This window comes from Astatotilapia calliptera, chromosome 23 (genome assembly GCF_964374335.1).
Source record: "Astatotilapia calliptera chromosome 23, fAstCal68.1, whole genome shotgun sequence".
In the NCBI taxonomy this organism is placed as follows: Eukaryota; Metazoa; Chordata; class Actinopteri; order Cichliformes; family Cichlidae; genus Astatotilapia; species Astatotilapia calliptera.
Genome location: NC_137443.1, coordinates 11754923 through 11781369, shown reverse-complemented (window position 1 = coordinate 11781369; position 26447 = coordinate 11754923). Strand labels below are relative to the sequence as shown.

Genomic DNA, 26447 nt, shown 5'->3' with positions numbered 1-26447 from the left:
TCTGAGGATTTATTGAGGAACCTTTGGAGAGTCCTCAGGACCAATATGTTAGACACACTTTAAGTCTCTATCTTCACTGTCCTTTTCTGCTTTTAGTGTGTAGTTTTCGTAGGAGGGGGGCAGGGCCACTAGGTCATAACTCCTCCCCTTTTAGCTCTGATGAATGTAAGGGGCAAGGAAAGAAAGAGAGAGAGAGACAATAGACTTTAATCACTCATGTGGCTGAGAGCTGTTGGCAAACGGAGTTCCTTGAGCGCTGAGAGGGGAGGAAAAAAACAGAAGAAACAGGAAGGGAGAAGACTGAGGTGGACAACTTGAGTGGGCATTTCTCATCAGTCACACCTCTGAGCTGAAGCCAAGACCAGTTTGCAACCTTACTGAGAAGAGAGGAGGGCAAATCTGACATAAGATCATCCTGAAGGAAACCCTTTACCTCGTCACAGTTCGTAAAGGCTGCAGACGCAGACGTTTCCATCCACCCTGCCGTCCAAGCTAGAGTATGATCTGCTATCCTCGTCACCCCTGTCGCTGATGCAGGCGATCAGCATGATCTCTCACTACCCTCTGGCCACCTTCCTACCCTGGCCTACAGGCTCCTACCATCACCACTACCCCGACCTGGACTGCACCTTACTACTGGAGGGGGAGGGAGGGGTTGCCCTGCAGAGGTACCAGCCTCGCTCCCCGGAGAGCAGCCCGCGACACTGGGTCAGTCAGAGAATAATCATATCTATCAACTCTTTTGTTTGCACGAAATCTATTTGTATTTCTGGGAAGCACAGACATTTCCAGTCTCCTTAAACAATCTGGCAGCTGCTGGCCTTCGTATGAAGGCCTTCTGTTGTTTGGGAATGTGTGAGGTGCTGAAGTATGTGTGTGTGTACGTGCTGTCAAATGCTGAGTTTTTGGAAATGTAAATGGAAAAGTTTGGGAGCCAGAGAAGAGAGAAAAAAACGACACTGAGAAAAGAAGCTTGGAATTATAAACATTAAAGATACGCACTGAGGAGCAAAGATACAGGTGATGTTTGCCACTTCTGTTTGTCGGATGGTGATCTTGAGAAAGTTGAGGAGAAGCATAGGGAAGGAAAATCTGCAGATGTTACACAGGGACAGCTAACATGTACACATCCTGCATCCAGCTGTCTACACAACAAAAACCACATGAAACACACCTTTAATTTTCTCCATATATTAATCCAAGAAATCGCTTGGTTAATGTTTTGCCGTCTGTCATATGATTCCTCTATTTGGCCTCTACTTGAGTAAGTTTTATGCAATAATCTGACAGCTCATAGTGAAATAACGCAAACACGACGGTAACCTTTGGTGACACAGACGGGTGTCCGGCTGACCTCTTATGAAACGCAGTAATTCTCATTCATTCGAACGGCCCCTTACTGGTCGTTCTGTGAGTGTGTCTTGCTAAATGTTAAGTTAACAGGAGCCATAATGTGTTGGATTTTGCTTTTGTTAAATTTATTCTTCTATTCAGCTCTATTTTTATTCATCTTTGGTGTTTCTCATTTCCCAAAACAGCGTGACTGCCAGAAAATTAGCAGCGGCTTATTCCAGCTAAGCTGTGGCTATTTTTTTTGATGCACACACTTACTTGTGGTATTAATGCTGAAGTGAAAGTATGTTTGGTGTTTTCAGACAGCGCATAGGCACTTATTGGCTTGTAGAGGAGAGAAACTGAGGTCTGAAAACCAACCCGATGAAACGTCCTTTAATAAAAACAATAAGAGGAAGAAAGAATAAAATCTCCCAGAAGCCGGATTTTTTAACCTAAAATACATTTATTGCAAAATAACTGAAACTTAATAACTCCATGAGGATAAAGCACGAGCAGTGAAAACTTTGAAAAGCAGAGAGATGTGCAGACGTTTGAAAACGAAAACTCTGACAACTGAAAAAAATCTGGGTGTAAGAACAGAAACAGTATATTAAAGATCGACAAAGCCACCGCGATGACACCTACAAATTTAAAAGTGAATGTCGGGACTGTGAGGCTCAGTCTGAGAACCCGAGGATGCTATGTAAGCACATCAGATGCTGACTCCTCAGAGGGTTTCTGTCTGTTTCCTGCCTGTTTAAGAGTTTATGAAAAAAAAAGTACACAAGAGTTCAATCTAAGCTGCTAGGAAGATCACTGAGTGGTGGAGGGGCCAAACATTTGTTGCTACAGCATTCAACAAGTGCTGGAAACTGATCCAATGAGCAATTCAAAACCCATCACAGTCACTGGAGAAGAAATTCGTGGAAACATTTTTGCGAGTGTAAACAAACTGTATGAAATTAGCTCAACTTTTTGCTATCATGATTTCTTCTATTTAGTCCGATAAGATTTGGAAAGTGTAAAAAGAGCCATATGATTTCTTTTATTCCATTCGTGTGTGCAGAGAGCAGGCAGGAAGTCAGCTGACTCAGTTCGCAGGAATCTCTGCCATGCTTAGCGGAGAAGGATGCTAATTGTGTGTGGGCCCAGAATTGTACAGGGGTGGGTAACGTCGTTCTTTTAAAATTAGCGCAGCGTTCTCTTTCTTCTTCTCTTGAGCAAGTCCACATGTCTATGGGAGGCTGCATTAGCTGCTACACACTCAAATTCAATTTGAGTGTGTGCAGCGTTGGTTCTGCAGGTTTAGGTTTTGCAAAGGAAAAAGAACACGAGGAGGGAAACACACGGTTCTGCTGGATTCACTGTGATTGCTCTTTTATTGGTAAACTGAGCATCTAACACAGTGCAGTGATGTATTTGTAGTTATAATTCACATTCAGAGGAGACGAGTGTGACACAGTGGTGCCTGAAGACCATCCTCCTCAGTGCTTGTCTGACATCCTGGCTGTCATGTTGCCCCATCACACAGCGCTGTTTCCTGCGATTGTTTGAAGGGGTAAGGATGCTGGAGGTTAGCCCACAGACCTCCTCTGAATGCTCAGGTTACATACATCGGCTCTGCTGTCAGATGCTTATCTGTTTGACTGTTTTTACAGAGCTGCGATTGTCCACATGCTTGGAATAGTCTTTCCATAAAATTATGTAAGGTAAAGAAAAGTATTTGTGGTGCAGCTACTTGCAGCAACTCCAAGAAATTTCTTTTAGTCATGTAGGATAACCTGCACCGAGTGCTTCTATTCTTAGTTTGCTTTGTACCCAGTTACACATGGTTATGAAACCATATCAGTCATAAAGTTAGTGACTGCAGTACTCAGCCTGTTGCAGACAGCTGTCAGGTCCACAGTTCAAGTCAGAGATGAGGGAGGAGTGCTGAGGAGGCAGTCAGTATCAAAGGTTCACTGACAGTTAAACTTACGACTGGAATGTGCACATAAAAAAATGAACTCGATAATAAAATGCATGTTTTTTGTTACATAAAATTCAACATTGGAGGGTTAGTGGCAAGTAGGAATGAAGGACTCGATAGAAATGTTGTCTTCATTTTGTGGTCTGTAGTGTCCTTTGCACCCTCCTCTTACTCACTGATTAGGCAGTTTAATTAAGCAGCAGGCCCATCAATAAGAGCTCCGGCACTGGGAATATCAGCGGATGGCTTACAGTAACCTGCAGGGCAGTTCAATAACCTCAGCTGGCCATAAGCTGGAAACACAGAAGTGACTTTATACAGGAAAAACAAGAGCAGGCAGTTTTGATGATGCTGTGTTTTCCATTGAAAGAAAGGCAGAAAGCTGAGTTAGCGCTCCTGCTTCCTCTTTCTCGACTTCTTTGGAGAGAGAAGTGCACGTTTAGTGCTGATGCTCCGTGACGTCTCAGTATTTCCAGTCTTCCAGTTCTGCCTCTTACTTGTCATTTGTTTTGATGACTTGACAATGATTTCGACATTTAGGTGATTTGTTCGTCCGGATGAAACTAGTTTTTATGCCTTTTGACCTCTTTCTTTCTGAATTTACACAAAAACAGGACCATATCCTCTTCAGCAGCACAGTTCAGTAACTTTCTGACACTACACTGACTTCTCTTTTCTCCTAAATGCGGACCTCGGCCGCCGTTTTCAGTCAGTCAGCCACGACGAATGTTGTTTACACGTGCTGCGAGTCAAGTTGTCTAGTCGCCTGCAGCTCTGTAGAGGTCCGTATTGTTAACTTCGACCTAATTAAGTCACATAATAGGACTCGTGTGAAAAGTCAATACTAAAGGCATTGCTTCTGTCACTCAAATGTCCATCCCAGGGCAACAACACCCCAGGAGCAGCCTGCTCAACTGGGGCAGAAACTCATCACACCATATGGTAGCTGTAAGGGTGCATGGTGCTGACTGTTGTGCTAAAAGTGGGTTAATATGAGGCAGCACCGGCTTTCATTTAGTTTGTTTTCAATGCTTTGGCAGCGGTGTGTGTGAGCGGTGTGTGTGTGTGTGTGTGTGTGGGGACCAAAAATTGGAAGCTTACTATACTTGTGGGGACCAAAATCCTGGTGACAGGGTTACAATTGGGTTATAGTTAGATTTAGGGTTAGGGTCAGGAATAAATTTTTCATTGTTAGGTTTAAGGCAAGGGGCTAAGAAAATTACGTCAATTAGATGTCCCCACAAGATATGAATACCTGGCGCGTGTGTGTGTGTGTGTGTGTGTGTGTGTGTGTGTGTGTGTGTGTGTGTGTGTGTGTGTGTGTGTGTGTGTGTGTGTGTGTGTGTGTGTTAAACACACACAAAATTCTCTACTCCTTTTCCTGCTCAGGCAGGACATGCAGCATTAGCAGGACCCGTGACTGGGATCAAGCTGGCATTGTGTGTGTGTGTGTGTGCCCAGTTTTAGTAAAGCTGGGGCTTGTTGGTTTCCAGCTCTAATATGATTGGCCAGCACTCACAGATTTTATACCAGCAGATTACTGACTGCAATAACTGTGCTGACCTTACAGTGGATAATAAATAACATGAAAACTATATGCTAAGGAACCATGGTTTTCACAGTGTTCGCTCTCTGGCAGAGTAAACATATTGCTACATTTCGGTCAATGGTATAGTATCACCGGTGACGTGAATGCGCCGTTTCTGTGCCTCGGAGCAGCTCATGTTTGCTTTTTGTGCATCTCCTGCAGTTTCATTTCCTATGAAAAAACCCGTGGATGTGCATAATAATGCTCAGAATTAATCTGAGCAGCAGAAATGAAATGCAAGGAGTGTGTTTTTGTTGCTACGGGGAAGTGCATAAAAAAACAAGTGGAAACAGCACGCTGCTGTCGTTTTGGTTTGTTGGCTGCTGCACTTTGGTGTGTTTGTGTTGCTTTGTTTTGCACACGTGATGCTTTCAGAGTCGCATGTATTATTGGCTGAGCAACAGATGGTCCTGCTCTCATTAGCAGAGGGTCAGACAGCCCAACCAAGCCAGTCCAGACCGATTCATTCAGGGCTTAGCAGGGCTTAGATCTGGGAGGGGGTGGTCACAGTTGGGGGCTACAGAGGGGAGGGTTTACCATGACTTCTCTTACTCTTTTAAACACAGAGACACCTGAAATCACCTTAGCAAGCATCGTGGTATCTGAGTCACCAGAAATCGGATTATCCAGCTTCTGTGTAACGGTCCAACTGAGCCCGTATGCAGGCTGAGAAAAACCATGTGCCCCCAAATTTTGCATTCGTTAAACATTATTTGGTAGCTTTGATGATAACAAGCCTGGACTGAAAAACAGTTTTAGCTGAAAGCTGTATTAGTTTGGTTTGTATGTGAAGTGTGGAGGAGGAGGTGGAGGAGGAGGTGTGGGGGGTCTCTTGTCTGCAGCTCTGGACTTTACTGGAAACTAATGATGTCACCCGTCCAGAGGCAGAGAGAGAAAGAGAGAGCTAGCTCAACAACAGCCGGGACAATAGATCTGAGGGGAGCAGAGACGTGACATCAGAGGAGGGGAGAGTGGGAAGGAGCGAGGAGAGGAGCGTTTAATGTGGCCGCCTGAACAAAGGCTGAGCTGAGTGAGGGAGAAACAGAAGAAAAGCTGCGTGCAGCTGTGTGTTTTCATGAGAGATGACCTGACAGTCTTTATGCCTATTATCTATTGTTTTTGCTGGATTCCCTGACCATCTCCTGCTGATGTGCCACATCATTAAAACCCCGTCACATGAACACATGTGCTGACTGGGGGCATTGCCACTGCTTCATTGCTCCTAAACGACCCATTTAAGCTGCTTTGATTCTGTCATTTCAGCTTTTTATGAAGTTATAGCAGATCATCCTGACCCATAAATCCAGCCCTCTTGTTTTTTTCCCTCTGCCCCGGGGTGACTTGAGCCTCTGCTGACTCTGGATAAACACAGCAGTTTATGAACTCTGCCCTCTGCTGGGAAGCATGCTTTGGAAACACAAACACAAACACAAACCCACCAACCACACACAAACACACAGTGAAAGGCAAGTGTGATTAAGTGACTGTGCGCGCAAAAGAGAAATGGACGACATTCTGAGCAACATCTGGTTCCGATGCAGTACCGGGAAAGATCCTCCCAAATTTTTGGACTTGACGCAGAGACTTTCCACGGCAGGATCACAGCTGATACTCCTCTCACTGCGATGAATCTCCTGTCTGCTGTTTACGCGGGAGAAAGAGAGGGACGTCTCTTTCCGGCCTACATGACGGAATGACTTTCTCTCTGCATGCCAGCATGAGCTGGTCCAGCTGTATCGCGCCTGTCTTTCCACAAGTGTGGATCTTCTCGGTTTCTGACTGTGCCGTGAACTCTTCCCCCGCCTGCCTCGGTCTCTCCCTCTCACAGCACAGATAGTGCCATTTCAAGTTAATCTCCAAAGTGTACTACACTTTCTCTGATACGTGACCTTCTTATCTAACGTGTAAACACAGAGACGTTGCACATGCCACCCAAGACCCTCCTAATTTTGTCCCCTGTGTGTTAGCGGTTTCTGTTTTTTCTGTGCTGACATTCCTAGCTGACGTGAGTCTCTCACGTAATCTGTTCATGTTAAGTACTAAATCACCTCCCGTCTCCTTTCCTATCCTTTCCTTTCCTCTCCTTTCCTTTCCTTTCCTTTATGACCATTCTCCAGGACAGAGTGGCTCCACAGCCAGTCAGGTATGAGGACACCAGCCTCGGTGGAGTCGAGAGGCTGGAGGCAGGAAGCGGGAGATTTCCTGGAATGTGCGTTTTTTCCCTGCTGTGGTGTAATAACAGTGCAAGCGGTGCTCCTCCTGTTTTTGTCCCCTCTCTGTCTCTGCTGTAGCTATTCTGACCAAGGAACAAAGGGAAGAGAGTACTCGGGAAGCCCAATAATGGCTGTAATCCATCATTCAAAAAATGGCCTTCCCTTGTCAAGGGCTTTCCTAAGTGTAATTACGTCATTAGTTTTTCAACAGAGCGGAAAACTTGGAATGAGGATTTGCCTGGACGACTGTGTCGGAGTTTAGTGTGCAGTGTTCAGACAGAGAAACATGATAAACTTTGGCTTTCTAGAGAGATGCATGAAGCTGAGTTCGATTTACGGAGCTGTGCACGCGTATACATGCAAGGATGGAAAAACATTTTTTTATACAGTGTATAAAGACGTATTTACCCTGTAGCATTGTGTTACAGTATTGCACCTCTCCTCCACAGAATTTAACAGAGGTGGGACCAAGTCATTGTTTTGCAAGTCTCAAGTAAGTCTCAAGTCTTTATCCTCAAGTCTCAAGTCAAGTCTCAAGTAATGTCAGGCAAGTCAGAGTCGAGTCTCAAGTCACTGGTGTAAAAGTCCGAGTCAAGTCACAAGTCTGAAACTTTGAATTTCAAGTCCTTTCGAGTCTTTAAAAAAAAAACAACGAAAAAAAGCATGTTGCAGTTATGCTAAATGTAAATATTAGACCATGTAGTTTTTAAATCTGTGTTTTTCTCAACACATGACAAAATAGTGAACTTAGAAAATATACACAAATTGTGAAATTGCACCTCTTTAAAATGCAGCTCAATTAAACCTAGCTCCAAGAATAATTTTCACCGACAGTTCTGAGATAAGCTGCATGTTATTCTTGGATGCGGTTGTAGGACTGGCTTTAAAATCGCATGACAAAAATATCATACATATTAAAAAAAACTGCATCACCAACGTAGCCTGTACAACATTTGCTAGTTAGATGAAGTCAGCTATCTCATCGTAGCATATTTATATGCATATTTATAATCATATGGTTCTTGGAGTGAGTGCACACACTCATGAAGTTTAGTAACTTCCGGTCACTGCAACAAGCCCAGGTACAGTTTACCGACGGATGGGTACAGGACCTTGAAATGCACCGTGTAGAACGAAAGACCATCGTACCTATCATAAGTTTACCAGTCTCACAAATTGTCGTCATAAATACACATTCATTAACCGTTTATTAATAGGACCTTTGAGCTCAACGGTAATTAATTAGTAGTGGAAATAATTTCTGGTAGCATCACAGAAATGTAGCAGTGACAATAATACTGTATGCTGTAATCGTACTGGGCAATTAGTGATACAAAAAACCTGTTTTATCCTGTGAATAAAAGTATGTTTTTGTCAATGTACCATAATAACAGAAGCGAAACGCAATATTGTGTCAGGACAATTCACTATTTATGCACAATAAATAAAGGAGCATAGCGCGACAATTTCTGTTCAGCGCCAGACTTGCTTGTAACCTATATCACTAATTATGTTATGAAAATGACGTATTAACTACTAAAAAACACTGACCTTCGTGTAAATGCTTGGAGCAGACTAACCTGTGAGCTGGAGTGTTCTGGGACGTTGTATTTGATCTTTGAGTGGCTGCAATCCAGGCCATCCATCGCATCTTTGTTACTTCGGAAACATGGCTCGAACAATTTCTCTTCAACGACGTAATCCGATAACAACCGATCTCTTTACCCGTCAGCTTCCCGTGGCTGTCATGCGACCGGCTATTGCAGTTAATAATACAACGGCTTCTTGACATTTTTGTGTTTCTTTTTATCGCTGTGTAACTGATTTTAATTGAAAGCCTGCGTGCGCTAGTACCGCTTGCCACGAGTTCCCAGAATCCTTTGCGGTTCTACCCCTGAATGACGTCACATTTTCAATCTCTATATAATATGCATGTTAAATTTTATATTTGGGGTAAAATATCAAGTCTTTTCAAGTAAACCGGTTCAAGTCCAATTCAAGTCCCAAGTCATTGGTGTAAAAGTCCAAGTCAAGTCACAAGTCTTAGAACATTTTTTCAAGTCAAGTCTAAAGTCATAAAATTAATGACTCGAGTCTGACTCGAGTCCAAGTCATGTGACTCGAGTCCACACCTCTGGAATTTAATTCTGATTTACTATATTTAATAATGAATGAAGCAAATAAGATGCACCGCTGTGCACGATTATAAGAACCTTTGTTTCATCCAACTATATTTTCCTAATATTATAACATATAAAACAAACGGTCTGTTTTGATCTACTCTGAGACATACTTCACATGATTGACTCTTTTCTGGACCATAATTTACAAAATGGACACAAATTAATAATATTTCAACCCAGCAGCTGACCAAGACCATAAACCAATCAGGACAGAGTTTACTGAGATCACGGGTCAGCTCAGTGTTTGATTGTTTTGCTTCTACAGTTGGACTTCTTTTTTGCAGACAGATGAGTCGCCCCCTGCTGGCCTTTCTAAAGATTGCAGCTCTACTTTCAGTCCTGGAAGTTCATCTTTTATTTACAGTCTGTGGTTCATGAATTAATTGAAAGTGTGATAAGCTTCATTTCATTCTTTAAAGTCAGCTGACCTGCTGGCTCGAATCTGGTGTACCTTCTTACAGAAGGTGGATTTTCCCAAATGTCAGGCTGTTTCCTCTTGGATTTGTCCTTCAGAGCTGGGATTGACTGAAACCAGAAGCAGCTCTGAATTTACTGAAATCTGCAGTCTAAATCTACTTTAGAGCTCAGAGCAGACTTTAATGGGCCCAATGGAAGCAAACTGAAAGATGAGCACGCTCATCGACTCGTCCATCAGACAGAGCGGCAGCTGTCACGCTCATCAGACGTCTTGTTTACACTGAGGGATGACATCACTCCCACTGTGAGACCAACACTCCAATCCCCAAGGGGCTGAGCTAGAGGTCGTGTGGGGTCACAACCTTCCCACTGGCACTCTGGGCTTCCCAGAGTTCCTAAGACTGGGCCTGGGAACTGGACAGCAGCCAGATGTGCAGCACGATGAAGATTCAGCTAGAAGAAAAGCCAATCCTGTGCGGTTACCGCACATGGAGAACCACCAACTCAGTTGTACTCCTGGCAAAGCTGGGTGGAGCTACAGTGCAGTGCTGTGTGTGTGTCTGTGAGTGGGGTGCACCGTGGACGACAGTGGGAGCCAGTGACGAAGAGGGTGACGTTTGGGAGCCAGGGAGGTGGGTTGGGTGATTACGCATCTACACACAAAAAACACACAATTTTGAAAAGGGGACCACCACAGATCTACCTCCCACTGCTTCAGAAGACAGTTAGCATCATAAGGCTTCCAGTGTCCCCTCTGGATAAGGCCTTGTGACTATTGGATCACCAATTTAGCATTTTAGCGCATGTAAATGAGTCACAGGTGGCTCATTTTTTCATATTTGTTTACAATACACCAAAAGAGCCCTCACAACGCAGCCACTCGATTCACATCCTCCTGTTTATTCACAAAAGTGGGCTGTTTGAGTACGTGTGTAGACACAGTGGAACAGAGTTATCCATTCTCACACACTCGGCCTGTTCTCCTCTCCGGTTACTGACAATGCACAGTAGCGGTGACGCCATCTGAAGCCTTCCTTGTATTGTCCCACGCAGGGACTGCGAGGCTGCAGCTGCTTCATACAAGAAGGGCCTACAGTCCATCACTTCATCCTCTTAAACAACATCTGTATGTTAATGCATTATAGCAATAATCTTCATTTTAACTGCCCATATGGAAAGGAAATTGTAGTTTTATAGCTTTCTCCATTCTCCTGCAATGATTTGCTTATTAAAGTGTCCCATTTGACTAAGAATTATGACTCCAATTAGGATGAAAATGGGAAAATTGCCATTTGCATGGGTAATTCAAAGCATAAAGGAAAGTGTTTTCACTTTTTCTCCACATGGGTGGTGCTTATGTTCGTAATCGGACCGGTGAACTGTATCCATAAAGCTGGTGTGTTTCATCATCAACCAAAGAAAACCCTGAATGTGTTAGAGTACAGGATATCCACCCTGACTGCAACAAACCGCAAAAAACCCAAATCCACCATAACAGGTGTTTAAAAAATAAACTTTAAGTGAATTATTTATGGTCTTTGTTAGCAGTCGGCTGGATTACTGTAATGCGCTTTATATTAGGGTCAGTGCTTCATACTTTACTTATCTACAGAGGATGCAAACTGCTGCAGCTCATCTTTTAACTGTCACTTGAAAGTTTGAGCACATTTCCCTATTTTAGCTTCACTTCACTGGCTGCCCCTTCATTTTAGGATTCATTTTAAAATTCTTTTATTTGCTTTTAAAGCCCTCCATGGCCTAGCCCTATCTTATCTCTGTGAGCTGCTACAGCCTTATACAGCCACCCGCTCTCTCAGGTCAGCTGATCAGCTGGTCCAGGACTGAGCGTAAACTTAGAGGAGATTGTGCTTTTGCTTTAGCAGCTCCCAAACTGTGGAGCGATCTGCCTTTAGAGATGAGACAGGCCTATTCTTTGACACCCTGTGAGATGTTGTTTTTTAAAGCTGATTGTATGTTGTTGTTGTTTTTTCTAATATAGGGCTGTTTTAATTTTTATGTATTATGTGTTTTTTTTGTTTGTTTTTGCTGCTTCGTTTTATCTATTGTTCTTAACTTATTTACTGTAGAGCACCTTGGTCCTTTTCTAAAGTGCTTTATAAATAAAGTTGGATTGCCTGCCTGAGAAGCTTCACGTTCTCTCTCAGCAGCCGCGAGTTGGTGAATATTCTGGATGAATTTTCACTTAATGAGGACAAACAGGATTGAAAGAAAAATTTAAGTGATTAGGCAGTTTAATTTAAACCCCCCCCCCCCCCCCACCACCACCACCACCACCACCACCATAAATTATACATTAAATTTAAAAATTTATTTTAAAAAAAAGTTTACTATACGAAGGTAGAGCCTAAAATATAATTTCTTTAAAAAACAAACAGCGATGAATGAAAATGACTATAAAACAAATGAGAGTTATTGGTGATTAATGAATGAAACACAGGTTATAACCAGGTTATACTACAAACACGTTATTATTGTTTTTTGAGTCAATGTTTTTATGAATTTCGGAGGAAGGACATTTATGCATGTGGAATATTTTGCACGCTCGAGTCCCAGCCCTGCGTGTGCGCTGATGTCAGTCTGATGGAAGTTGGAGAAAGAGCTCGGGGGAGGAGTTTAAATGGGGCTGCTGCGAGTGCAGGAAGGAGGAGTCTGCTCATTCAGCGGAGAGTCGAGCGCCTGTTGACAGAGGAGGGCTTGGAGTTTGGAAAAGAGCGCAGTGAACGTTTGCGGATCGCAGTTTATTTTGAAAGGAGCGCATCTTCTTGTGTACGTGCGGGAGAAACGTCGATCTCTGATGCTGACTTCAGATCATGAGAGAAGCGCTCACTATGAAGTTCGCCTGGAAAACTAAGATGGTAAAAATCCAAGCGCAGACTCGCAGTGTCTGTTGTTTGTGGTCAGAGTGGGGGGGGGGGGTTAGAGTGGAAAAGGGGGTGAGTGTTTGTAGGCTTGGGAAAGTAGCGGATAACTGAGTGAGGGGGAGAGGGCGGGGGTGGTGGTGAGGGTTGTTTTTACTGCTGCGTAAAGATGTCGCGGTGAGCTCGAACCTGTACGTGGAGGAGTTCGGTTCAGTGGATAATGCTGAGAAATGTCCTCACCTGATGCTGTAGATCCAAACTTCTTCGTGGGTTTTTTATGGGCTCCACAGCAAAAAGCAGAGAGGGAGCAAAAGGCGAGGCCCCGGGGCCATCACAGCCCGTGCAGCTGGGTCCAGGCGAACAGATCAGCGCCACTCTCCTTATCTCCGTTATTCTTCCCAACCAGCTGATGGGCTGATGTGCAGATTAGAATTATTTGCAGAGAGAGAGTAATGTTTGTGCAGATTTTTGAAGGATCCCAGGTAGTGCGGTGTAAAGAGCTCACCTCCTGCTCTCTGAGAACTCTGTTTTTTGGATGCTTGGATAACTTATTCACTTATGTTACTGGCTGCTTTCATTTGCATTTGCATTGGGAAAACAACAACAAAAAGCAAACTTGATACACAAAGAGAGTGTAGCTTTTTTTAAAAAAAAAAAAAATCTGTCCACCTTTCAGAAAGCAGTCTGTGTGTGCAGACTGTGAACTCAGCAGCCCGGCCAGCCAGCACAGGGACCTCCCGCTATTGTTTTGGGAGTGTGTGGACTGCATGACTCATACACTGATGTATTTATCTGTCTCTGTGCCAGCCAGCGGGCAGCAGCCAAAAAAGAGAAAGGGAGAGAAACATGTTGCTGACCATAGGACAAGATGGAGAACAGCAGCATGGGACGGGCGTGCAGACATGTTTCAGATCCTCTGACTTGCAGTAACGCAGGCGCGTTGGCTGGTTTCATCTGTCAGAGTCGGTTAAAATCACATCTTTTTGTTTTTGGCTTTCTTTGAATATCTGCCCCTCACGTGTTTCTGTTCGAATCCAAACACTGCCGAGTAATGGCTGAGCGCCACTGGTCTCCAGGACTGACCATTGAACTTGCTAATGGTGAGTTTGGCCCTTGATCTCTTTGCCGGCGGCCCGTCTGTGTGGACTTTATGGGGACGAGTAATCTTGGCGTCCGTTGCCTTTGTGTGAGGACTTGGCTGAGATTTTGCCTGTGTGCTGTTTATAGGCACCTTATCCTTCGATGGCTGTCCGCTCCTTCTGTTTTCGTCTCCGTCTCCATGTGTTGGTGTCTGAGCCGGCCTCGGCCTCTGTCTGGATGCGATATCTGAGCAGCAGTTTGGGGTTTTGATTCCTCTCTGCTCCCTCTGTTTGTTTATGCACTCTGCTGCCGTCATTGATTTACAACCAGCAGCAGACGCAGCGCTTTCGACTCGGTGGATCCTTTTAGTCTCGGTGTGGTTGCGACACTGATTTGTAATCAAGCGCCGCCGACTTGTAGAAGCAGACAAACCGACAAACTCATATGTTCATAGAGGGGGGGGGGGGGGGGGGGAAGCAATGTAAATATTACTGTGGAGGTGTTTATTCTGGACTTGGCCCATTCTGGCTCTTATCTACAACTTGGGTGAGCTCGGGTAAAGCTGTCCAGCTCTGACTTCAGCTCCAGAGACACCAAGACATCATGAAAGACATGGATTGGGAATAAAAGAGGGAGTAGAGACAGAGAGGAGGAGGGAGGGAGGCCTGGCAGGCTGCAGGGATGGGGGTTGGGGAGTTGGTCATTCTTGATGTTTTACTGCACTTCACTTCTTCTTCTTAGTTTTTTAAGCACTGGAGTTGTTTGTGTGTGCGTTTTTCCGTTCCCTCTGCTTTTCTCATACACAAAAATCACTTTCCTTTCTTGTTAAACTACTGAAGTTAGACTTGTGTTGGTCAGCTCTGCAGCGCGTCTGTCTCGATCTTTCTAATATTTCCACCGATATCTTCTTTCAGAGCTCAGTGCAGGACTGGGGGGAGGAAGTAGAGGACGGAGCAGTCTACAACGTGACGCTGAAGAGGGTCCAGATTCAGCAGGCGGCCAACAAGGGAGCGAGATGGCTGGGGGTGAGTAGGCCCTGATGAGGAGCTGAGCTCCAAACCTTCAAACGTTAAAAGTTCAGACTCCTTTCTGCACTCTCAGCTGCTGTAGAGGGAAAAAAGTGAATGTTTTTAAAGCAAACAATGTCCGGATTAGATTTTATCGTGTCCAGATGGCTTTTTTTGTTTAAAGCAGTCCAGTTATCTGTGTTCAGACTGCTGACCTTAAAAATGGCAAACCTAATCTGTATTGTCTTCTCTCGGGGCATTGTGCTCTACCGAGGCTCCTATTGTTTTAACGTTTGAGCTATAAATCTCCCAGTGGAGACAACACCTTTGAGCTGCCTGCTGAAAACGAACAGCTTCACCAGAGCTGGACCGTTTAGCCAAAGCATGTGATTTCCTGACTTTCCGAGCTGCCAACAAAGCCAGCACGTTCCCCTGTTTTGCAGAATGCTGGTGTGACATAGTTTCCCACAGTTGTGCATTTTTTCAGTGAATATAAGGCATTGCCGTTTCCCCCACAGAGCTGTTTATGTATCTGTAATAAGATGTTATGCAGTGCATCATTATACTGCACAGACGGGGCAATTAGGAGCATTGTTTCTCTTAGTTTCATAGTTTCTCTGGTGAGTTTTCCCAGAAAATGCTAAAGGATCTTCAGGATATTGTGTTTGTTAGCTTCTTTGGAACTGTGTGGCTGACATAAGGGATGAGAGCTGGCGCATAAAGAAGAATCTGATATCTGCTGCGAGCCTCCAACACTGCCTGGATGTATTGACAGTGGTGTAAGCCCAATTAGAGCTGATTAAAACAACATGGGTGTTTTGTGCAGAACAAAGAGCGAGCTCCCAATGAGATGAGTATATTTACTATAAACAGTCAGCTGTACGAGAACAAAAGCAGCTCCAGTCTGCACAGTTTGAGGCGTGTGTGTGTGTGTGTGTGTGTGTGTGCAGTTGTGCTCATTGTGGCGGTGCCGTGGATCGCCTCGGACAGATAAATAATCAGACTTTTTGTGTGCTCCGTGCTGTTATCGGAGGGGAGAAGTCGACTGTGCCGCCATCCTCCTCTCTGTCTGGAGGGATGGTGGAGGAGGGGCTTCGCTGTGATTAAAAGCAGATTGGAGCGTTTCCTGTTGTAGCGTGCTAACTTCACCAAGGTCTCTCTCTCTCTCTGGGTCTTGTGCCACCCCTTACTCTCTCTTCTCTCTCTCCCCTGCTGTTTTGCAACCACCCGTTCTGTTTTCCCTGTAGACACAATAGTCGGACACATCTGGAGAAATCCAAATTAAATATAGGTCACCGTACTGTTTCCTTCATCCCCCTGATGTTTCGAGCCCTCGTTGTTTGTTTCCATTTCTTTCAGAGTTCCTCTCGACCCTTTACTTAAATGTATTAAATGCATTACAAGCACCAGCCAACTGCAGAAATGCAACAGTTTAAAAATGTATAAGGCAGATGGGTGACAAGTTAAAGAAACATTTGTGGATTTGTTATGAATCACTGTGTCCCTGCGGTAGACTTACCCACGGCTGTAGAATAGGTTTCTGGTGGTTTTTGCTTAAATTTGTCATAATTCGCATGTTTCTTGTTTAGGCGGAAGGGGATCGCCTGCCTCCTGGCCACACGGTGAGCCAGCTGGAGACCTGCAAAATCCGAAGTATCCGTGCTGGAACGCTGGAGCGACTGGTGGAGACTTTGCTCACGGCGTTCGGAGACAACGACCTCACCTACACGTCCATCTTCCTCTCCACCTACAGAGCCTTCGCGTGCACGCAAACCGTACTGCAGCAGCTGCTCGACAAGTAGGCTGAAATGACACGATCCGAACTGAAAAATAATACTCTGCCTGTTTGTTGTGGCGATTTTTAAAACGCGTCGTCTTCTTATTTTCTGTGACAGATATGGAAGCATGGAAGAAAACGAGCAAGGCGCTGACAGATGCCACAGCTCTGAAACCACCGGCGCCATCAGAAAGTGAGCTGCAGTGTGACGTGCGCATCAGTGTTCCCGCTCACCTGGATTTCCACCTCTCTAAAAGGTTTCCCGGCTCTCTCCACAGCACCTTGGCTTCGATCCTGCGTGCCTGGCTCGATCAGTGTCCCGAAGACTTCCAGGAGCCTCCAGATTACCCCTGTCTCCACAGGGTGATGGACTACCTGCGCAAGGTTCTGCCAGGCTCAGAGGCTCTCAGAAAGGCAGAGGGTCTGCTGGAACAGCTGCAGGCTCAGGCCGGCATGGATGACACTGATGGTACTGCTATTTTCTTTTTATTTATTTATCTTTTTAAGCTTTGCATGACTCACAATTTTAAAATTCCTTCTTTACCTTGTGCTGGGCCTTCAAGCAGCACAAGCTGCCTTTAAGCTAACTTCCCTCTGATTGGCTACCCCTCACAAACAGAGGATTTGAAGAGCACTTGGGTGGGGTGGAGTTCATATTATGAGTATTGCCTCTCTGTGATATCATGCAGATGATGCTGACGTCAGTATTGTAAACTTTGACCATATTTAACGAGGATTCAGTGTTTACGCTGAGAACGGCTCACATCACTGCCTCCTGTATTCATGGGAAAAAGCATAGCAGGTCTCCTTTAAAATGTCTTCCTCCGACGCTGAGAAACGATGCGTTATCTTAGATGTGTCGTTTATTTCCTGTGCCTGTTTTGTTTATTTTCAGCTGGTTTCCACAGCAACCATTCATATAGCCTGGGGGAAGAGGATGAAGCGGAGATTGAGGTCCAGGAGGACTTCCTGTCGTTTGACGCCGACCTGGTGGCCGAGCAGCTGACCTACATGGATGCGGTAAGTGGAGGGAAATGATGTGGAAACAGGAGGGAAAGGTTACATCCCGTTTCTTCTGCGTCGCCTCACTAACATCGTACTCTTTGGGGGGGGCTTTAGGTGCTGTTCAAAAAGGTCGTACCCCATCATTGTCTGGGCTCTGTCTGGTCTCAGAGGGACAAGAAGGACAACAAGCACAGCGCTCCCACCATCCGTGCCACCATTACGCAGTTCAATGCTGTCGCGGCCTGCGTGGTCAACACAGTGCTGAAGCACAGACAGCTCAGGCCTCACGTCAGAGCACGGGTCATCCAGCGCTGGATAGACATCGCGCAGGTCGGCCGAAGAGACAGACTCGCTCACGAACGCTTGGAATCAGTAAGAATGTTATCTGACTTGTGATCGTCTTTTAACAGGAGTGCAGAATACGGAAGAACTTCTCATCTCTGCGAGCCATTGTGTCGGCACTTCAGTCCAACCCTCTGTACAGACTGAAGAGAGTGTGGGCCTGCGTGCACAAGTAAGCCTCCGAACTCTCGTCTCTGCAGATGATCTCAGCTGGTTTTGATAGTAACGAGATCTCGCAGATCCTTCGGTGTGTTTTGCACGCGTGTTTTCCTGCCATGTCACATCACGTTAGCTGACGCGAATCTGCGCTTGTTGCAGAGACAGCGTGCAGACATTCGAGGAGCTCTCCGACATTTTCTCGGACCATAACAACTACCTGACCAGCAGAGAGCTACTGATGAGGGTGAGTGTGTTCATTTCATATCTGATCCAGTTTAGGAATGCTTAGTAACCATCTGTTACTCGAAATCCCAAAATTGCTTGTTCGCCGCATGGTTGGAACCAGAATTGGAGCCATTTTTTTGTTTGCCCCACAGGAAGGCACGTCAAAGTTTGCCAGTCTCGAGAGCTGTGCCAAAGAGCACCAGAAACGCACCCACAAGAGGCTCCAGCTGCAGAAGGAAATGGTAAGACAAATGCCGGCTGACAACGAGCTTTAGAAACAAACGCCAAACAAAGCGGTGTACTCTACACTAACTGCTAGCCTGTGCAGATCGTGAAGCCACACAGCTCTGCTTACTCCACGTGCCACGCTCCCATTGTTATTATCATCGCCATCTGCAGAGAACAAAGTGTAAATAAAGATGTGACTTTACTGCAACATCCCACGGAATAATCGAACCGTTCCTCCACAGGGAGCGATGCAGGGAACGATACCGTACCTGGGGACTTTCCTCACCGACCTGACCATGCTGGATACGGCCCTGCCTGACCTAGTGGAGGTAAGAGCACCTGCTGATCGTGTGTGCGAGTGTTTGAACATTTGAAAGTCTATCTGTCAGAAATGGGCCTAAGTTTCCATAAGTGCGTGAGGAATTTTGTCGGTGCGTTTGTGGAGCTGTCCGCCGAACGCTGTTTGCGTAAGCGGTCGCTGGCGCGTGATGTCTCGGCTCTGACGGCGTGCTCTTTGTGTCTTCTGCAGGGTGGTCTGATCAACTTTGAGAAGAGACGCAGGGTGAGTCTTTAGTCTGCCTCCTTTGACGTGATTACAGTTACTCACGTGGTGTTTACTCTGAGCAACCTTCTTTGTGCCTCTGCAGGAGTTTGAGGTGATCGCTCAGATCAAGCTGCTCCAGTCGGCCTGTAACAGCTACTGTCTGACTGCAGACCCAGCTTTCCTGCGCTGGTTTAAGGGCCAGCCTCAGCTCAGCGAGGAGGAAAGGTACACTCTACTCTGAATACCTTTTTTATTTTCATTGCACCGTTATCCATGTGATAATAAGCAAATTAGTGCATGAGTCATGGTCTGCTGGATCCATTCCCCCACAAATACACCAGAGCAGCTTTGTTCTGTCTTTTCTTATCGTCTCTCCCTGCTGATTTTGTCATTTCTTTAGTTCCTACTGATCTGTTCTACATGTTGTTTTGCTCTCTGAGCGCTTTTTTTTGTCTCACTGCTATTCTTGAAACCACCATCCGCTTGAAGGTTCACTGTTAATACTCTTTCTTGCAGCTATGCCTTGTCTTGTGAGATTGAAGGTCTCGGTGACAGCAGTCCGACTTTAACCAAACCTCGGAAAAGCATGGTGAAGAGGCTCAGCTTGTAAGTGCATTAAGAAAGGGGACATTTTTCGAAGCTAATAAAGACGAGTGCTGTTTTTAAATTTGAAGTGAAGTCCAGAGTAGAATGAGGAAATGAAACTGCAGGGACTTTTTAATGTTTTATCATCTAACAGCTCGCTTCATTTTCTGTTCAGGCTTTTTCTTGGAACAGACAGTAATTCGGCCAGTTCTCCGGTCAGAGAGACGCCACGCTCGCCCCCTACTGGCAGCTCCGGAGAGAGCATGGACTCGGTCAGCGTGTCCTCCAGTGACTCCGGCAGTCCGTCGGACAGCGAGGGACTCGCCACCCCGACTCACACCTCCGACTCCCAGCAAAACAAGGTGGGTGACAAAGCCACTGGGAGGAAGTGCTGTGCACTAAAAAAAGTACACAACTTTATTAAAAACGAGTCAATTCCATTTAAATTTTTTATTGGATTAACATTTTTACACATATAAAGTTGCACATGAGAATTAACAAATGTTCTAATTTTTGAGCATTCACTGGCCACTTCATTAAGTATGCATTTTCCTTCAGAACTGGTGCAGTTCTTCATGGCACAGATTCAACACGGTGCTGGAAACATTATTCAGATTTTGTTCCGCGTTGATATGAACGCGCAGTTCATCACACAGCTGCTGCATCCGTGACTCTCCCGTTCCCTCGCGCCCTAATTCTGACCCTGTATGAACTGTAGCCTCAGTCTCCTGTTCTTAGCGGACAGGATTGGCGCAAGTGTGGTCTTCTGCTGCTGTAGCCCATCTGCTACAAGAAGCATGGACCTATTGTGTATTCAGAGATGCTCTTCCGCAGACCTTGGCTGTAATGATGGTTGTGTGGGAAAGTCCCAGCAGATCAGATATTTCTGAAATATTGAGAGCAGTGTGTCTGGCACCTGCAACCACGCCACAGTCAAAGTCTCTTTGATTGGACGGTTAAATAGGTGTAATGAGCCAAGTGGCCGGCCAGCGTATAAGCTACATTTAACTCTTTTGACACAAGATGCAAAATGAAGTAAATGTTGGAGTTGTGTCAGATGATAATGAATCTTAATAATAATTTTAATGAAAAATGAAAATAATTGTTGTTTTTCATCGTGACCCCCAGCTATCAGAATCATCCTCCTGCACTTCACTCCACTCTATGGACACAAACTCCTCCACAGCCAGCGTCTCCGTGATTCCTACATCTCCCTCCTTCCCCGGGCCTTCCTGTATGCACCGACGCTCCATCTCCCTCACACCCCTGTCTTCCCCGAGTCAGACTCTCGCCTATAACACCCAGGCCCAGGACGCCTGCATCATAAGAGTCAGTCTGGAACACGGCAACGGAAATCTGTACAAGAGCATACTGGTGAATAAGTACTGACGCTTCTGCTAAAGATTTACATTTTCACAGTTTATGTTAAAGCTAACTTAATCTAATCTGTCCCACAAACAGCTGACCAATCAGGATAAGACCCCAGCTGTAATCGCTAGAGCAATGGCAAAGCACAACCTGGAGGTGGAGCCGGAGGAAGGATACGAGCTGGTGCAGGTCATCTCGGAGGAGAGAGGTAAAACATCGACTTTAAAATCTTTGGGAACTGTAAGCTAACCGTAAGCTAACATTGCTCGCTAGCAGTAGTCATATAAAAACTCAATTCTTTAAGATTTGCACGTCAGAATTTTAATTTATTTTTTCCACTAATCAGCTGTTTTCAGGCTTTGTGAACCACACTGCCCTCTGTACTGGTGTGAAGATGGTATCACTGGTTGTAAAATATACCCGGTTCTTATCCTGCTCTTAATTTCTTTCAGAACTGGTGATTCCAGACAACGCTAACGTTTTTTACGCCATGAACACGTCGGCAAACTTTGACTTCCTGCTGCGGGTGCGGGGCTCGGCAGGCCGGCCCGTGCAGCTGCGTAGCCGATGTAGTTCCACGCTCCCGCGGACCCAGCACCGCTCGAGCCTCTCGCTTAGACTTAGCAAAGTCACGTTGTGACCCTGCCGTGTCACCACTAACCCAGGGCGAGACACGACGGAGGGTGGACATATAATTGGATGAGGAGCTCTCTGGGATCCAGGGTGGAACCCTCCGGGCTTTCAGACTTTCCCTCTCATCCCGAACTGTGCCATTCCTCGCCCAGCCTTAACGTGAACCTTGGATGTGGATTAAACTGCTAATGCCTGTGACAGAGTGAAACAGTGACCCCAAGTGGCCTGAACTCTTTACTACAACAGATATTTTTTGCACATGTATTGGGAGCACCAACCTCCTGACCTCCAACAGTATTCTGATATTGAATGAACTCCTTTATGTCTTGTGACGTACATGTAGCTCAAGCTTTACCTTTCTCCTAATACAAGAGTGCTGAATGCAGAGACAGAAGATGGAGCAGTGAAAGAATGAATGAATGGACCTCTAACAGTATTCTGAATGATATTAATAATTGACAGAAGCTGTGATGCCTTTGGTTTCTCTTGTCAGACAGCTACGTGTGTGTGTTCTTCTCCATATTGTGAGCTGTGTGACGAATGCATCATTTTGTGCATTCTGATTGGTTCCAGTACTTGGTTTTATCAAGTCCTCTGCAAATGCTGAATTGCCTTACCTGCCCAATGTTTTGGGTGTAAAGAGTGTTTGAGCTTCTTTCTAATCTAGAGAGACTCTCAGATCTACAAAAAACCCGAGTTGTACAAGAACAAAAAGGATAAAGCGGAGTATCGTACTGAAATGGAAAGTATTTGTACCTCTTTGCCCTTCATTATATGAACTACAGAGTTGCACTTGACAGTTGGTAGCAGATGCCAATGGGATGTGAATATGGGAGAGCGTGCAAACTGCCGCGTGAAGTAGTTTGCTCCCTCTTCACTAAATGAGTTTCTTTTTTGTAATTTTGTTGCTTTTTCTATGCTTTTTGTAACACAGTTCAAGCCACACATGTATACCAGACTGGAGCATTGCTAACATACATGCTAATTGTGTCAGAGTGTCATAAATCTGGCGGGATACTTCATTTCATTTAACGCCGTAAACGCCCATCTGTTTGTCTGTTTCAAGACATGTCAGAAGCCTTCACACTTTCACTCCACCGCAGATAAAAACTGAACGTCACGTGAAAATGTTCCCATTAATTCAGCCTCGGTGTTTGTTCTCCACTGCCAAAGACTCTGAATAAATAAATTATTATCACTATTCTGACTCATTGCCTGTCGTGTTTAATGACTTTATTATCCGTAAGGCCTAAGGAAGCTTCGCGTCTGTATTTTTACCCTTGTGCAGTGGCAGATCACGTGCTCCGCACTGTTAGGACTGACATTGCTGCTCTGGACTGAACCCAACTCATTCTGCTGAGTGGGAAACGTTTGTGCTGACTTGAATGCAGCAGTCATGACCTTCCTTCCTTGGTTATACAATTTGTTTTTTAGGAATTCAAACACGAACGTGTGACATCCACAGGTTTTACTGTAAAACAGGACACGGCAGAAGCAAATGAGATTCCCCTTCTTTAAAAACACTAGATTTTACATTCTAAACATTATCACAGACATTAATAGGTTGTCCCTGTGTGATGTGCTGGTTAAGTTGCTGGTGGGTGTGCTTGGTTGTTTCAAGGACTCGTTCAGCTGACAGCCTAACAACTGCCAATAAAAGAATTTCATTTTAATTCAAACATGAAATGATGAAAAGAACTAAAAAGCAGAGACTAGTCTACTTTTTCAAAGCGGTCACCATGTAAGAGGCAATACAAAATGAAACGAACAGTTAAAAGTATGTGTGGGTGGGTGGGTGTGCTTATGAGGACCAATGTAGTGTTAGACCCTGTGATTGAGGGTCATCACTTCACCTTCAAAGGCCTGTTTCGGGGTTAAGGATAGAGTTTAGGATTCAGGTTAGAGCGGGAATTTGTGCTCGATTAGTTTGAGGTCGACAGCTACAGAATAAACCGGGAAGACGTGTTTGTGAGAAGTGTTGCTGGGGTTTTATGCTACCCTCATGGAGTTTCATTTTGACAGATTAGTCAGAAACATGTTGGCGCTCCTCCAGTTCCTCTCACACAGAGGAGCAGATACCGGTCCTTCTGTGACAGACGCTCACAGCAAACCTTGGTGTGAAGACACGCATGGATGTACCTTTCTGAGACCATCTCTTCCTGCCAGTATCGAAAAGGACACCAACAAAAAGCAAAACCTGAGAAAAACGAGTAGGGAGGAAGAAGAATCATCTAGAGACCCTGTCGTCTGTTTCATTTGCACCAAAGCAGCTGAACAGAACTCGCAGTGGTTTGTGCTTTCTAACCGGACAGACTGGGAACCTGAACTTTAACTGGCTTTGTGTTGTCATGAATAGTGTTATTTGCACTCAAAAGACACGAGTCTGCGAATTTACCTCAACATTCTCCGCCTACTGTAAGTCTCGGCGGGCTCAGCTAACAGGTGCAGCATCAGTGCACCATCGTTAATGTTCACATATGTGTTTGAACTTTTGTGCTATTTTAAATGTCATGTGAGTGAATGTTATTTATTCTCCTGAAGCTGATAAAGTATTCACATGGAGGAGTTATTCTGTACTTCGACTCATGCTCGCTCTCCTTTTTCAGTCTAAATCTTGACAACAATCCTCAGGTTAGGAACACTTAAAGGCAGATTAATAAGTGCTGTTAAGCTTCAGCTTTGTGTGCTTCAGTGTTAGAGGTCTTCCTCTGCTCTTGCAGGACGCACTAACATTGCCGTACACAGAGGGACGCATTACTGCAGCTGTTGTTAATCCGTACGAGCCTCTGAGTGACACGCTGTAGTTTATGTGGTCCACTGAAAACAGCTGGCAAGTGTGTGTGTGTTCAGGGGGAGGAGCTTATGATCCATCTGTCTCCGTTTCTCCACAGCTCAACACGGTAGCAGGCAGCGAGGGGAGGCTGGGACAGACCCGAGTCCTTGTACTGCTTTAATTAAAACACGATTTGAGCCTCTGTTGGCTCAGAATCTAACAAGCGTCCAACACATCAGCCAAAGAAGACAACACCAGGCAATTAAACACTCATTTTGCCTTCGTCCGAGCCAGTCCTGGAGCCTCGATGCTCAGCCCCATGAGGCCTTTCACAGCAGACAGGTCTTTATTCAGCCAGTGCCAGGTCTGCCATGAGTGCAAAATCAGGGACTGTTGAAAACACTCATCTCTGGCAGATTTAAGCAAGGACACCAAATAAAAATAAAAAATAAAAAAAAAAGAGTCACATTTAATATCAACTTCTGGTTATGATTTATTAACTTATTCTCTTTAATTCATGAAAAAGAAAGAAAGAAAATCTTTAAAAACTAAAAAACTGTCAGTATAATAAACAATTGATAAGAATGTTTGATGATGAAAATAAAACCCAGAAATGAAACAATCCTCAGCAGAAACCCACACGTCTGAAAAAAGCTTTTCATGTGTCGGCATGAAGCCGGCCTTTCATCTTCTTTCATCACACAATCATATTCAAATACACGTGGTTTCCTCCCTGCACAAACGAGAAATCATAAACAGCTTAGAGAAAAACAAAAAATCCCAACTTGGTTAATTTATCAAGTTCATATTCGGTTCTTGCATATTTCAAAGCAAACGTGATTTGATAAAACTCGATTATTTAGCAAACAGAGAATTTTACAATGAATCTGTATCCAAATGTGAAGAGAATAAGAAGATAAGCTCGATTTAACGTTCTTTACATAAGATATAAAACATAAGCAGCAGGTAAACTGGGTAAAGCACTAACAACAAAAGCTTTGGTTTGTCCACCGAGCCTAAAAATTCTCCTCAAAAATGTTGAGAATCTGAGTGTTCATCAATCGTGCCTAAGCTTCAAATACAACAACGCACGTAAGCAAAAACACCCGATTCCTTTACAATTTGTTATAAATATTACAATTTTGGTTACAGTTTTAAAACTTTGGTGGATTGCTGGATCACCACAAAGAAAAGGGGAAAAAAAAAAAACCACATGGAAAACCCCCACAACAGATATGCATTTACCCTCAGAGCCACCTACAGCAATTCCAACAGGCTCCAACATCTATTTGTACCAGTTCAGGTACGAGGCAGGTCCGTCTCCTGTTACGGGTTAGTCAGATTTCTCCAATAACAAGCTGAAGAATTGAGATCAATCAAATAATGTGCCAATATTTCCTAAAAATATTCTTAGAAGACAGAAAACGCACCTCACAAAACAAAAATTATACTTAAAGAGGACCTATTATGCTCCTTTCCAGCTCCATATTTCTATACTTGGGCTCTACTAGAGTAGCTTTGCATGATTCCCAGCCTAAAATAATCCTTATTTGTCCTACAATGGGTCTCGTGAACAGCAGGAGCTCAAGACCTGATCTGTTTTCTGAGAAAAGCATAATAAACAATGGCTCTCAGTGCGATCACACAGAACCAGAGACAGTCTGACCTCGACTCGCCAGATCGTCTGAAACTTGGTGCTGTTTAATAATGGATATAAGCATAACAGGTCCCCTTTAATCATTATGCAGGTTTGTACACATAGACAGGATAATAATACAAGCAGCTGTTATAAAGTCTAAATTATTTAGATGAAACACTAATCTGTTTAGTGCCTGGTGTTAGTGTTCCTGCTTAACTCTGACAAATCTGCTGATATGTTCTAAGAAGAACATGTGCTCTGATCACACAGATGTTCCTGCGAAACTGGGGAACTATCAGAATATGGACCTGAATGTGGTTACTCTCCCTGCCTTCACTGAAAAAAAACAACAAAAACAAATCCCTGATGACGGGGTGCAGGTGAGTAATGTGTTGAACTTTAGTGTTGCTCTCCTTGTCTCTGCGCACCGTGAGGAGCAAGAACAGGCCGACAGCTGTGACCCAGCAGTGCGAGACATAAACAAGGCTAAAAGAAACG

General features: G+C 44.7%; 1 protein-coding gene across 3 annotated transcripts; it reads left to right on the top strand.

Moving 5' to 3' along the window:
- Positions 1 to 399: 399 nt before the first annotated feature.
- rgl1 (ral guanine nucleotide dissociation stimulator-like 1) lies at positions 400 to 22738 on the top strand. 3 transcript variants are annotated; one of them, XM_026159181.2, is made up of 18 exons: positions 400 to 708; positions 14579 to 14689; positions 16261 to 16469; positions 16567 to 16641; positions 16727 to 16917; positions 17344 to 17468; positions 17568 to 17783; positions 17864 to 17967; positions 18114 to 18198; positions 18332 to 18421; positions 18650 to 18736; positions 18937 to 18969; positions 19055 to 19176; positions 19468 to 19557; positions 19712 to 19898; positions 20665 to 20910; positions 20998 to 21112; positions 21357 to 22738. In XM_026159181.2, exons 1-18 carry the CDS (start codon positions 532 to 534, stop codon positions 21542 to 21544), a joined length of 2451 nt encoding a protein of 816 aa, XP_026014966.1. In that variant the 5' UTR covers positions 400 to 531; the 3' UTR covers positions 21545 to 22738. The 3 variants fall into 3 exon arrangements, with proteins under 3 accessions (XP_026014966.1, XP_026014967.1, XP_026014968.1); XM_026159182.2 differs by lacking the exon at positions 400 to 708 and adding an exon at positions 12385 to 12581; XM_026159183.2 differs by lacking the exon at positions 400 to 708 and adding an exon at positions 13666 to 13684.
- Positions 22739 to 26447: the final 3709 nt, after the last annotated feature.

Excerpts from the sequence above, each read along its gene's own strand:
- rgl1 (XM_026159181.2), top strand. The coding sequence starts at position 532 with ATGCAGGCGATCAGCATGATCTCTCACTACCCTCTGGCCACCTTCCTA. Across the intron at positions 18,422-18,649 it reads TCCAGCTGCAGAAGGAAATG|GGAGCGATGCAGGGAACGAT; the intron begins GTAAGACAAATG and ends GTTCCTCCACAG. Across the intron at positions 19,177-19,467 it reads CAGCTCAGCGAGGAGGAAAG|CTATGCCTTGTCTTGTGAGA; the intron begins GTACACTCTACT and ends TCTTTCTTGCAG.